Source organism: Danio rerio, chromosome 12, assembly GCF_052040795.2.
Source record: "Danio rerio strain M-AB ecotype USA chromosome 12, GRCz13ab, whole genome shotgun sequence".
NCBI classification, from domain to species: Eukaryota; Metazoa; Chordata; class Actinopteri; order Cypriniformes; family Danionidae; genus Danio; species Danio rerio.
In genome coordinates this window covers 49,873,366-49,887,500 of record NC_141032.1, presented here as the reverse complement: position 1 = coordinate 49,887,500, position 14,135 = coordinate 49,873,366, and the positions used below count along the sequence as shown (strand labels likewise).

General features: G+C 35.7%; 1 protein-coding gene across 4 annotated transcripts in view; it reads right to left on the bottom strand.

Moving 5' to 3' along the window:
- ryr2a (ryanodine receptor 2a (cardiac)) overlaps positions 1-14,135 on the bottom strand; it is a 282,516-nt gene that overhangs the window by 92,944 nt on the left and 175,437 nt on the right. For all 4 annotated transcript variants that reach the window (XM_087277000.1, XM_087277001.1, XM_087277002.1 and 1 more), the window contains 10 exons: positions 11,804-11,879; positions 10,070-10,193; positions 8,837-8,952; positions 8,688-8,752; positions 7,401-7,522; positions 7,262-7,311; positions 4,524-4,584; positions 604-842; positions 395-476; positions 182-312 (listed from right to left, as the gene is read on the bottom strand). In XM_087277000.1, the coding sequence (XP_087133126.1) occupies positions 182-312; positions 395-476; positions 604-842; positions 4,524-4,584; positions 7,262-7,311; positions 7,401-7,522; positions 8,688-8,752; positions 8,837-8,952; positions 10,070-10,193; positions 11,804-11,879 (1,066 nt within the window). The remainder of the gene's footprint in view (positions 1-181; positions 313-394; positions 477-603; positions 843-4,523; positions 4,585-7,261; positions 7,312-7,400; positions 7,523-8,687; positions 8,753-8,836; positions 8,953-10,069; positions 10,194-11,803; positions 11,880-14,135) is intronic.

The following is a 14,135-nucleotide window of genomic DNA, read 5'->3' as shown; positions in this document are numbered from 1 at the left end:
ACACAAACACGCAAACACATCGGATCCACCACACACACACCATACGCAAACATCACAGCGCAAACACAAGAACACCACACATTTTCTATAATTTCTCCACGTTCATGCTACATGATTAGCGCTAACAGCAGAGTGAACGCAGAAATGTTGATGTGGGGCAATGTTCAGGAGTGTGTCGCACCTGCTCTCTCCCGGGACCCTTTACAGTTGTATATGGAGTATGTGTTGTGCTTGTTCAGACTGGGCTCCAGGAAAGCCACAGGAAATGCGCTGGAGAATGCAGCCAAACACTCGCCGATGGCTGGACGCTGCCTGAACACACACACACACACACACATCATGAACAACAACTGCTCATTTGTGAAGTACAGATGATGTATTGATCTGGATTTACCTCTCAACATAAATACTTTTACTGGTTCCGAGCGAGTACAAGTTGTTCAATATGCGATAGCAGGAGACCTGGACATCATCCACTGCAACGACAGAAAACATGAGATCTGAGAGACACGTCAGCATTTACTGATGAGTTCATCCACAGTGGATATGAAGAGGGTGTGTGTGTGTGTGTGTGTGTGTGTGGTGTGAGGCAGACGTGCTCACGTATCAGATCCTCTCCAAACAGGTTCTGTCCGATGTGTTCGAAGAGCGAGGAGAGTACCGGCAGCAGAGCCACGGTGGTGTAGTTGATGATCTGCGTGACTCCTTTGGGCTGACTGCGTGTGTGCGTGAACTGACCCTGGCGCAGGTTCTCCATCGTCTTCTCCAGATCCTCTGCTGCATTATCAAAGAAGGCCCTGAGAGCCGCTTTGACCGAGTCCTGACCCGTCTTCATCACAGTCCTGCACACAAAGCCTTTCTGAGTGTTCATCTCCTCAACATCTGCGCCCTTCATATGTTTGGTAACACTTTGCAACAGGTTGTATTAGATCATGCATTGACTAACATGAACAAGCAATGAACAATAGGTTGATTGCAGCATTTGGTCAGGTAATTTAAGGTTAACTAGTGAAAATACAGTTGTTTGTTGTTAGGGGTGGCGCAGTGGGTAGCGCTGTGGCCTCACAGCAAGAAGGTTCCTGGTTCGAGCCTCGGCTGGGTCAGTTGGTGTTTCTGTGTGGAGTTTGCATGTTCTCCCCATGTTGGCATGGGTTTCCTCTGGGTGCTCCGTTTTCCCCCACAGTCCAAACACATGGAGCTACAGAGCAATTGGATGAGTGAAAGTGTTCGTAGTGTATGTATGTGAATCAGAGTGTATGGGTTTTTCCCAGTGATGGGTTGCAGGTAGAGGGCATCCACTGCATACTGTAAAACATACGCTGGATGAGTTGGCGGTTCATTCTGCTGTGGCGACCCCAAATTAATAAAGGGCCTAAGCCGAATAGAAAATGAATGAATGAATAAATGAATAAATGAATGAATGAATGAATGAATAAATAAATGAATGAATGAATGAATGAATGAATAAATAAATAAATAAATAAACGAATGAATGAATGAATGAATGTATGAATGAATAAATGAATGAATGAATGAATAAATAAATAAATGAATGAATGAATGTATGAATGAATAAATAAATAAATGAATAAATGAATGAATGAATGAATAAATGAATGAATGAATGAATGAATGAATGAATGAATAAATAAATAAATAAATGAATAAATAAATGAATGAATGAATGAATGAATGAATGAATGAAAAAATGAATGAATGAATAAATAAATAAATAAATGAATGAATGAATGAATGAATGAATGTATGAATGAATAAATGAATGAATGAATAAATGAATAAATGAATAAATGAATGAATGAATGAATGAATAAATAAATAAATAAATAAATAAATAAATAAATAAATGAATGAATGAATGAATGAATGAATGAATGAATGAATGAATGAAAAAATGAATGAATGAATGAATGAATAAATGAATAAATGAATGAATGAATGAATGTTGTTAGTTCATGTTAGCTCAGTGCATAACTTATATTATCATGCTTGAATGTAGATGTTTTTAATGCATTAGTAAATGTTGAAGTTTGATTATTAAATGCTGTGCAAGTATTGTTCGTTATTAGTTCATGTTGGTAAATATATTAACTAATGAAACACACGTATTGTAAAGTGTGACCATATATGGTAACACTTTATAATAACTACACACTATAAATCATTATACACACTATAAATAGACTAACCATAACCATAGATGAGAAATAATAAGTAAAACTATATACAGTATATTGATAAATGGAAACTAAAGTTTAAAGCAACAAATAAAAATCCCCTATTTTCCATGACTTGGGCAACAAAAAAAATGCAAAATCTGATTTTGCCTGGAATAAACCTTTTAAAACTCTATGGTATTCCAGAAATGTTGTGACCAGTGGGAACTTATTTTATCGCCTCTGATTATATAACAGAATAATAATGCAAATAGGCATTAGGACTAATACTTCTCATTTTTACAATTCTTTAAATGTCCCAATATAAACTGTAACACTGGTCATTTAGAATGTAAATGTCTTTGGAAAACTGGTAAAAAGGAGAGTTCAAGTGAGTCGTTCATTCATTTTCTTTTCAGCTTAGTCCCTTTAATAATCAGGGGTCGCCACAGCGGAATGAACCGCCAACTCAAGTAATTAGATATTTATTCAATTTTTGGAAATTTGGATTTATGCATTTTCTGAAAGCTGAATAATTAAGCTTTGCTTATTTTTTTACATTCTCTTTATTGTATTTTTACATCAGTACAAATGATACCTTTTACATATGTGTACTTTTCTCATTTTAAACAAAAGTTATAACATTATGTAACTATTGTATGTATAATAGAACTAAAAAATACAAGAAAGTGGGGGAAGAGGCAAAAAAACTGAGAAAATAAATAAATAAAAGAAAAGAACTAAATAATAGGGGAATTTGAGGTGTTTCTACAAGGGTTTAATCACTGCTCTCTGGTTAAAGTACTCAATAAATAGATTCCATATTACATGAGAGTTCTCAGTTTTGTTATTAAGGGAAAGCTTAGCTTCTCAAGTTGCAGGCAAGACATGATATTTTTTATTCATGTGGAGCATCGTGGAAAACCTTTTCGTTTCCAATTCAGTAAAATCAATCTGCGTGCCAAAAGAGTTATAAATCTAATCACTGTACGTTGATTATTAGATAATTATACATCATCACAAAAACCAAATATAACTCAAATAGGCCCAGGGTTAAGCTTTGTATTTTTACAACTATTTGAACATATTTATTCATTCATTCATTATCCTTTGGTTTAGTCCCTTATGTATCAAGGGTTGCAACAGTGGAATAAATCGTATTGCATATGTCTTACACAGCGAATGCCCTTCCAGCTGCAACCCAGCACTGGGAAACACCCATACACTCTCACATTCACACACACATACACACACACACACGCACCCACACACACCCACACACTCATATACACTACGGAAAATTTAGTTCATCAATTCCCCTGTAGTGAATGTTTGGTCTGTGGGGGAAACTGAAGCACCCGGAGGAAACACGGGGAGAACATGCAAACTCCACACAGAAATGCCAACTAATCCAGTTGGAACTTGAACCAGTGACCTTCTTGCTGTGAGGCCACAGTGTTAACCACTGAACCACCGTGCCGCCAAAATCATCTTTAAAGTCATCTAAATTAATTAATTTCTCAGCAATGCACATTGCTAATCAAAAACATATATATATATATAATATATATAATATATATATATATATATATATATTATATTTGACACAGACAGATGTCAGACTGTTAACTCACTTTTATCATCATTTGCATGAAAGTGCAATTATTTACAGAGTAATAAGTATTTTAATATAACGTTTTTAAAACTAGGATGATTGTTCAATATGAATAGAACAAATCCAAGAACTGGTCATCCCAGTCAAAACAGTCGAAGTTTAGCGGGTCTCATGCTGTCTTTAGCCAAAATATCTTGACAAACCACACATAAAGGTCGTGGTTCCTCAGCTGGTCCTGTCCACGTAAATCCTAAACTCAAAAACTGATCATCATATCGTCGTCTTTTGGGTTTAAGCCCTGAACTTGAAGGCTTTGAATCGGGGGGTCTCAGTTGAAACTTGAACCAGCGACCTTCTTGCTGTGAGGCCACAGTGCTAACCACTGAACCACCGTGCCACCAAACTCATCTTTAAAGTCATCTAAATAAATTAATTTCTCAGCAATGCACATTGCTAATCAAAAACATATATATATATATATATTATATTTGATTAATAAATATGTCACGTTTTGATATATTTACGGTAACAAAAGCTAAATATCTTCATGAAACATGATCTTTATTTAATATACTAATTAATTTTGGCATACAAAAAAAAATAAAAAAAATACAATGTTAACATACCTGTGCAACACAAGACTGGTTTTGTGCACCAGGGTCACGTGTATTAATTATTATGACAGGCCTGATAATCTCATAACTGTAAATTTAACAGCAGTGAATATGACTGACCTGGCATCCAGCGTCTGTCCCAGGATGTGCAGGCAGTTGACGATAGACGTGGCATCATTTCCTGACAAAAACACAGCGGCGCTCATCTCACACACACTGATCATCCAAACACACATGCTTTTCACACTCTCTGCTCTCGCTAGCAGCACCTACTGTCACTTTAACTCAAAGAGCCAGGCATGAGATGTGTGTTATCAGAGAACAGCACACACTGAACTCATCAAACAGCATCAGATCCTCTCAGACAGAGATGCAGACTGACTTTATCACATTTCCAGCTGTTTGAGCTCAGATAAACAGCTTCAACAGAAAAGACTCCTATCTGGAATCTAGAAAGAAAGTCATGGTGTCTTTTACATCTCTCAACTTTTTTTCTTTCGGTTGCCAGCTTATATCTTGAACATCATGCAATATTTATTTAATTATCCAATCTTAAACATGCAAGTGTTTCTGGTTCTGTCACTGAAATAGTTGGTAGCAGTTGCATTTCTGATTGATGTCTTACAATTAAAGCCATTCTCCTCAAAGCCATCATCTCATAATTGTTTTTATCTTGTAATTCTAAATAAACATCAACCATAGATATATACATTAGATGTCGCCTGGCCTATTGTTGTCTATTGGACGGAATGCGTCAATAGCGCCGCCATCTTGGAACAGGGTAGCGCTCCTTTGAAATGAATGCGGGACCAAGGTACAGTGGAGGACTGTGGCCATCCAAAGCCAGAGATATACACATATACACATATATCTATGATCGGGAGTTTTCCTGGATGTTAGTGTGTATTTTTTTTTCTAATTACGAAAATTATAATTTGACATCACTTTTCTACATTGATGGATCAGTGACCGCACGGGCATTCCTGACAAAAAGCTTGTGTTTGTGTGTACAGAATATTCACCCTCCCTGTTAAATTTGATCTAATCATGTCCTGAAACACAGCTCCTCTCCTGCTTTCACTGCTCATACTGACGGAGGGAGCGATTCGTTTGTGAATGAATCCCCCGAGCGACTCTTTCACTAACGTTAGCCGACAATAATACAAGTTTCTGGCAGCGCAGCATCTCGTTGTCATATTTCTTTGGCACTGTTTGCTGATTTTATTCAACAAAACTAGCATAAGCCGAGTGTTTAGTGCGAGTTGGAGCTGCTTTGCCGTATGGTGAATGCAGTAAGTGACTGTTATCATCAATAACGTTACCTGATTAGCACAAAAGTTCAGAACATACAAAAACAGAAAAAAACTTAATATTACCTATGAAATGTTCTGCCTTTGTGCTTTGTTTTCTTTGTTTGCTCGTTACTACACCCGTAGACAGCGCTAAAGTCCCGCATCTTCACGTAATAACACTGTCTTGACTAGTGCGGTTGAATGACGTTTGTCCTGGGAGCACTGTACCAATGTGGCGGCGCTATTGACGCATGCTCAGGGTCCCTATGCGATATCTAGTGTATATATCAATGAACATCAATTAGTTATGGTGGCTTGAAAAGCCAACCTACTGTTATCTCACTTAAACTTCTTTTTTCTGAGACAAATTTTAAAGTCAAATAATTTTAAATTTTAAAGACCTTTAAACTTACTAGCCACTCCCTAGCTACCACTTATGGCACCCTAGCAACTGTCCTATAGACTTCCATTGTAAAAGACTGCCATTGACTTAACATTGAGTCAACATTTGTGAGCTCATAACTCTACATCAGACTGTCCTACATGCTAGAGTCAGGCCTCATTCAGCTCAGTCTAGCCTGCAGCCAATCACTGATGACCTTTAGACTTACTAACCACTCCCTAGCAACCAATTTCACATGCTAATCTTGCTAGAAACATGCTAGTCATGCTAACATCATGCTAATTCATGCTAACAACATGCAAATTCATGCTAACAACATGCAAATTCATGGTAGAATCATGCTAGTAACATGCTAATTCATGCTAGTAACATGCTAATTCATGCTAGAATCATGCTAGTAACATGCTAATTCATGCTGGAATCGAACCATGCTAGTAACATGTTAATTTATGCTAGAATCATGCTAATTCATGCTAGAATCATGCTAGTTACATGCTAGTTCATGTTAGATTCATGCTAGTAACATGCTAATTCATGCTAGAAACATGCTAATATATACTAGAATCATGCTAACAACATGCTAATTCATGCTAGTAACATGCTAATTCATGCTAAAATCATGCTAGTAACATGATAATTCATGCTAGAATCATACTACTAACATGCTAATTCATGCTTAGATCATGCTAATTCATGCTAGAAACACGCTAGTAACATGCTGGCTAGAATCATGCAAGTAACATGCTAATTCAAGCAAGAATCATGCTAGTAACATGCTAAATCATGCTTAGATCATGCTAATTCATGCTAAAATTACGCTAGTAACATGCTAGCTAGAATCATGCAAGTAACATGCTAATTCAAGCTAGAATCACGCTAGTAACATGCTAATTCATGCTTAGATCATGCTAATTCATGTTAGAATCATGCTAATAACATGCTTATAACATGCTAATTCATGCTAATTCATGCTAGAATCATACTAACACGCTATTTACACTTTAAAACCACTTCAAACTTTCAGACTCGGCTTTTCAAGCCACCATAAAGTTTGTTCTCAAACTTTAATATCTAGTTTGAATTGTGACATAAATAGTCGCATTTAAATATAAAATACCTCAAAACACACACAGACAAATCAAAAAAACACACGTTTCTCTTACCAAACAATGAGATCCGGTGTCGCACCAGCACACCCAGCTTACAGAACAGGCTGAGAGTCACGAGAATAGGGTATAGGAAACAATAAATAATGAATACACATAATAAACCCATCAGACTAAAGCAGCTTCAGAGGTTTACCTGGTCACCATCTCTTTCTCTTTATTGGAGGCGTGGCCGCCGCTGCTGATTGGTCGAACCGCAGTGGACAGGAAGTAGAGCCGGTGGTTCTTGAAGTACTGATCCACCAGTGGCAAAACAACCTGGAAATGAGTGAAACAACCATTCTGTCAATGCAAAGATATCAGAGCTCCCACTTTAAGCCAAATACCAAATTCCCTGACTGTTCTCTGACTATAAGCTGAATTTCCATGATCTAATGAACGTGAAAACAGTCTGCTGTTGTGCTTATATATTAATAATATAATAATCAGGGCTTGAAATTACACACGCCAGCTTATAAAATGCGGGTAGATTTCAGCTGCGGCGGGTAGGACAGACACCCCCACTAGCCGCTTTGGCTGGTTGTAAATATTTGTTAAGTTGCCTGAGCGGCCTCGTCCCTGAAGATTAGAATTTTAGTTTAAGGCCGTTTGTCAATATGCGCACAGATGTGATCTTAGAATCGAGAAGCAGCATGACTGATAACTGCTTGTGCGAGCAAAAGAAAGCAGGTGAATACCGAATGAGAGACTGATGCGGCACACAGTGAGACACATGCGATTCTCACTCACTGACAAGGAGGTACAGCTGATGTGAAGCGCACTAGTTAAACTCCGCAGACCGGGTCCTAGACGTCATCGACTTTTGCTTTAAGATTTAAAGGGCTAGCATTGCACCAGACCCCCGTAAGTGACATTTTATACGGTTCCTTATACAGCATGGATGTTGTAATGTCATTAAAATACATTCAGTTAAATAAACTTTAGCATTTATTTAATTGCTCAAGCGTAAAACGAGAGAAAAAGCCTTTTACTCGCCTGCGCCCGTCAGAATTGGCAGGCTTACACAGAAGCTCCATTGAATATACTGGGGTAAAATAAAAGCTCATATTATAAAGACATGGTGGGGGGGAAATGTAATTTAATGCAGGGCTTCTTGTACAATCTGAGACCCACTTTAAATCGGATATCACTCAGCTAGTGGAGATCGCTGATTTTTAAAGAAAACAGACCTTAAACACACCGGATTTTGCATTGGCATTCAATTCGCCGGAAGCGCTTAACCTAGGTTACTGGCAAATTAAAATTCCTATTAGCATGCTTCGGCATATACCCCATTTCATGGCTTCAACAAAAAAAAAAATCCCTCTCTTTGCCTGGAATACACCCTTTAAAAATCTATGATATTCCAGAAATCCCATGACCTGTGAGAACCCTGAGGATTTACTAACTGATTGTGTGTTAAGTAAGTAAGAGTAAATCAGACCTTCCCGAAGAACTTAATCTGCTGCTCATGAGGGATTTTCTCTCCTTTTGGTCGTATTCCTGCATCTGAAAAAAAGATGACCAGCTCATGTCATGATAATGATGATGATTAAACGGAGATGGACAAAAACATTAAAGCAAGAGTCTCACCAAACTCCAGCATGTGTCCGTGAGCTTCATCCACATACGTGATCAGCTGCTGTAGAAATGTGTAGGCGAAGCGCTTCTCTATGGACGGAGTGTCCAGATCCTGTTCTTTCATAGCCCTAATTGCAACAATCACACACACACACACACACACACACACACACACTAGTTATCATACAGAAATATTTTAAGATTTCACAGGACTTTTATCAAATAAATGCAGCCATGGTAAACAGACAAGATCTCAAGATTAAAACAAGTATGCACATTACTTTTCTTTTGAAAGAATTCCCTCTGAATAAAATGTCTAAATGCTTCTTAAAGAGAAATCAGTCTCTCCTGCATTTTGCAAAGATAGTTTTTTTATATTAAAGTCAGATTTATTAGCCCCCTGAATTATTTTTTTTCCCAATTTCTGTTTAATGGAGAGCAGATTTTTCTCAACACATTTCTAATCATAATAGTTTTAATAACTCATCTCTAATAACTGATTTATTTTCTCTTTGCCATGATGACAGTAAATAATGTTTGACAGGATATTCTTCAAGACACTTAAAGTGACATTTAAAGGCTTAACTGGGTTAATTAGGGTAGCAAGGCAGGTTAGGGTAATTAGACAAGTCATTGTATAACGATGGTTTGCTCTGTTGACTATTGGAAAAAAATATAGCTTAAAGCGGCTAATAATATTGACCTTAAAATGGTGTTTTAAAAATTTAAAACTCCTTTTATTCTAGCTGAAATTAAACAAATAAAACTTTTCTCCGGAAGAAAAAATATTATCAGACCTACTGTGAAAATTCCCTTGCTCTGTTAAACATCATTTAGGAAATATTTAAAAAGACAAAATTCAAAGGAGGGCTAATAATTCTGGCTTCATCTGTATGCAGCCTTTTCTCAAAACCTATGGCATTATTTACATAAAAGAGCCACTAGGAGAACAACAATGGTTAATCCACCTCAGACTTTTAAAAGAATTTGAAGCTGTTTGAGTGGATGTGAAGCGTTCCTCTCCTACATGATAGCTCAAACATTTTATTTAGATTTTCTTTCATCAACTTTTTAACACACAGTTTGTGACACTGTCAACAAAAGCTATAGCATTATTTACTTCAGTTCTGCTGTTTGTCTCTTGTAAATACACAGCAACCATGTTATTTTTTTATCTGAAACACCATCGCAAAATTCTATAGGGACTGAGAAATGTGGATGATTGTGAAACAGGCAGGCAGTCACCTTGAAACGCTGTATCCGTTGATCTGAAAGAACTTGAGGATGTCTTGTGCTTTCTCTCTATCTTTGGATTTCTCTTTGGCAGTTAAAGTGTCATAAGGAACCAGCAATGGATGACTTCCTCCTCCTGACAAACCAAACACAAGATTAAGCAGAGCACCACACACAAACACACTCTCTCTGTCACATAATGCATCCAGTCCTGCAGCGCCATCTATTGGCTACAAATGACTCAAGCATTCATACATACATGCATAGAACATGAGTCTTACTACTCAAACTATTTTTCTAAGGTATACAATATGCAGTATTTGATATTTGTATATTGTATTATTTGTATATCCTCACTTTAAGCCAAATATTAATTTTCCTAACTTTACTCTGACTTTCACTAACTAAAAGACTGAACTTCTATGACCAACAGTGAACGGAAAACTGGTTGCTGTACTGCTTTGCATGATATAACAATGGTTTAATCTTTCAGGACTCTACAGCCACTATGAGAACAAAAATTAATAATTTACCTCAGGATTTAGAAATAACCGGAGGTACTTGCTGTTTCCTACTGCTCCTAAAATGTATTTTATCCTGACATGTTAGCCTTAATTAACAGGTGCGCTATTTTACTGTACACTGAAAATAATTACGTCTGCAAAATTGTTGCAAACTATTTTCATGTGTTGAATTTAAATAAACAAGTTAAATTTAGCAATGATCAACTTAATTTGTTTGTTTAAATTCAACCAAAAAAAATGTTTTACATTAAACTTAAAAGAATTGAGTAAATCCAATGAATCATCTTTGAATAATGTTTTCCAGTGTTTGACTGCAGTGACTGGAATTTGATCAGGATGAAAGGAATAAAACACAGCAGAAAAATAGCCTAATCATAACAACAGAAAAATACCTTTTAATAAATGGAAATTATTAAATTTAAAGCCATAAATCTCTGACATTTTATCATATATATATATATATATATATATATATATATATATATATATATATATATATATATATATATAAAATATATACATATAAATATAAATACATATATATATATATATATATATATATATAAATTCCCTGACTTTCAACTTCATTCATTCATTTTCCATCAAGTCACTTTATTTATTAGAGCATACCACAGCAGAATGAACGGCCAACTATTCTGGCACATGTTTTATACAGCAGATGCCCTTACAGCCGCAACCCAGTACTGGGAAACACCCATAACCTCTCACATTAACACACACACACTTATACACTACGGTCAGTTTAGTTCAGTGGTCACCAAACTTGTTCCTGGAGGGCCGGTTTCTTGTAGACTTTAGCTCCAGCCCTAATCAAACACACCTGAACAAGCTAATCAAGCTCTTACTTTGTATACTTGAATCATCCAGGCAGGTGTGTTGAGGCAAGTTGGAGCTAAACCCTGCAGGGACACCGGCCGAGATTAGTAACCCCTGGTTTAGTTCATCAATTCCCCTATAGTGCATGTGTTTGGACTGTGGGGAAAACCGGAGCACCCAGAGGAAACCCAAGCCAACACGGGGAGAACATGCAAACTCCACACAGAAATGCCAACTGGCCCAGTTAAGGCTTGAACCAGCGACCTTCTTGCTGTGAGGCGACAGTGCTAACCACTGAGCCACCGTGCCACCTGACTTTCAATTTCTGTATTAGACCTTTTAAAACTCCATGATATTCCAGAAATTCTCGTTTTAAAGCACAGACCTTTGGATTCCAGCTCCAGCTTTTTCTTCTGAGCCCAAATGTTGTGGTAGTTCTCAGCCAGCAGCTCCGCCATCGACTGCAACACAAAACTCATTTTTAAAAAAGGGAAACAAGGCCAAATCTATCCAACTATTAATACATTACACATCACACCACTTGTCAGAAGCAAGGTTAAATCAAGTAATTCACCACTCTGTCTTAAATGTAAGGTGGAAGGGGGAGACTGCACACATTTATTTTGGAATCGTCCAGTAATCAGAACTTACTGGTCAAAGGTAGTTTTATGAGCCGTATGTTTGGACTTCAGCTACGGTTGGATGCATTGTCTTTGAATTTAAGTCTCCTGGTTGGACGTGACAACTTCACTAATCTATTTATTCCATGCCTTCATCCCATCACGTCTTGATTTTTGTAATTCACTTTTTGGCGGTTTACCTACAAGTTCTCTCAGAAGATTATAATATAAACAGAATTTCGCTGCACGGGTTCTAACACACGCATCATCATGCCACCATATTACTTGTGCTACAACAATTACACTGGCTTTCTGTTAAATCACGGATTGATATTAAGACTTTGATTTTAGCCTTCAAAGCAGTGCATGGGCTAGCACCCGGTTACATCTGTGACCTGGTGACTCTCGCCACCCCAGGCGGCAGTCTTTGTTCTGCATCGCTATATCAGCCCTATATCAGCAAAGCAGTGAACTCAAGATCATGGGTGGGAGGGCTTTCCCATTAGCATTAGGAATGCTGCATCTCTGAATTGTTTTAAGAAACTTCTTAAGACTCACCTTTTTAGTATTGCTTTAAACTTAGGATGATCAATTTGTTAACTTTTTGTTCTATCTTATGGTTCATTTTATTGTTTTATTGTATCTTTTATTGTTGTGCTGTTTTGCTTGTTTTGTATTGCAAGTATTTTGCCTTGTAGCGTGTTGAGGTTCAGAAAATCTCATTAAAAATAACATTTATTATTATTATTATTATTATTATTATTATTATTATTATTATTATCATTATTATTATCACTATTATTATTATTATTATCATTATTATTATCATTATTATTATTATCATTATTATTATTATCATTATTATCATCATCATTATTATTATTATTATTATTATTATCATTATTATTATTATCATTATTATTATCATTATTATTATTATTATTATTATTATTATTATTATCATTGTTATTATTATTATTATCATTGTTATTATTATTATTATTATTATTATTATTATTATTATTATTATTTGACATTTTAGCCTTTGCTGCCAGGAAAAATATACTGATAATAAACTGGATCAGTGACAAATCCCAATCCTTGAAAGGGCGGCATAATATTTTTAGGGAAATGATTCCTTTAGAATGCCTTGCCTGTGTCATCCATATGTCCACTGAGGCTTGTCATCAAGTCTGGACTCCTTACTTGAATTTTATTGATATTTCTTTAAGCTGCATTTTTGAGTTATGGTATGTCAAAATTTAATTTATGTATTTTATTTTACTATTATTTTATCTTTATATATATATATATATATATATATATATATATATATATATATATATTAATTTGTTTATTTATTTACTAATTATTAGTATTATTATCGCTATTATTTATTCATTTATTATCATTTCATTATTTATGAATGCTTCTATACACAATTGAAGTCAGAATTGTTCGCCCTCCTTTCAATTTTTTTTCTTTTTTTAAATATTTCCCAAATTATGTTGAACAGATTCAGGAAATGTTCACAGTATGTCTGATAATATTTTTTCTTCAGAAGAAAGTCTTATTTGTTTTATTTCGGCTAGAATTAAAGCAGTTTTTAATTTTTTAAAAGCCATTTTAAGGACAAAATTATTAGCCCCTTTAAGCTATATATTTTTCGAGTCTGCAGAACAAACCATCCTGCACAAACCTGCCTAGTTAACCTATTTAACCTAGTTAAGCCTTTAAATGTCACTTTAAGCTGTATAGAAGTGTCTTGAAGAATATCTAGTCTAATATTATTTATTGTCATCATGGCAAAAATAAAATAAATCAGTTATTAGATATGAGTTATTAAACTATTAGGTTTAGAAATGTGTCGAAAAAATCTGCTCTCCGTTAAACAGAAATTGGGGAAAAAAATAAACAGCGGGCCTAACAATTCAGGGGGGCTAATAATTCTGACTTCAACTGTATATATAATTTATTCTGGGTTTTTTAGCATTGCATTGTTAAAATGGGCATTGTCAGTTGGTTTGTTTCAATGTGTTTTGTGATTAACAGTTAAAATGTTAATAAAAAGTTGCAATAAAAGGAAAACAAGGCACG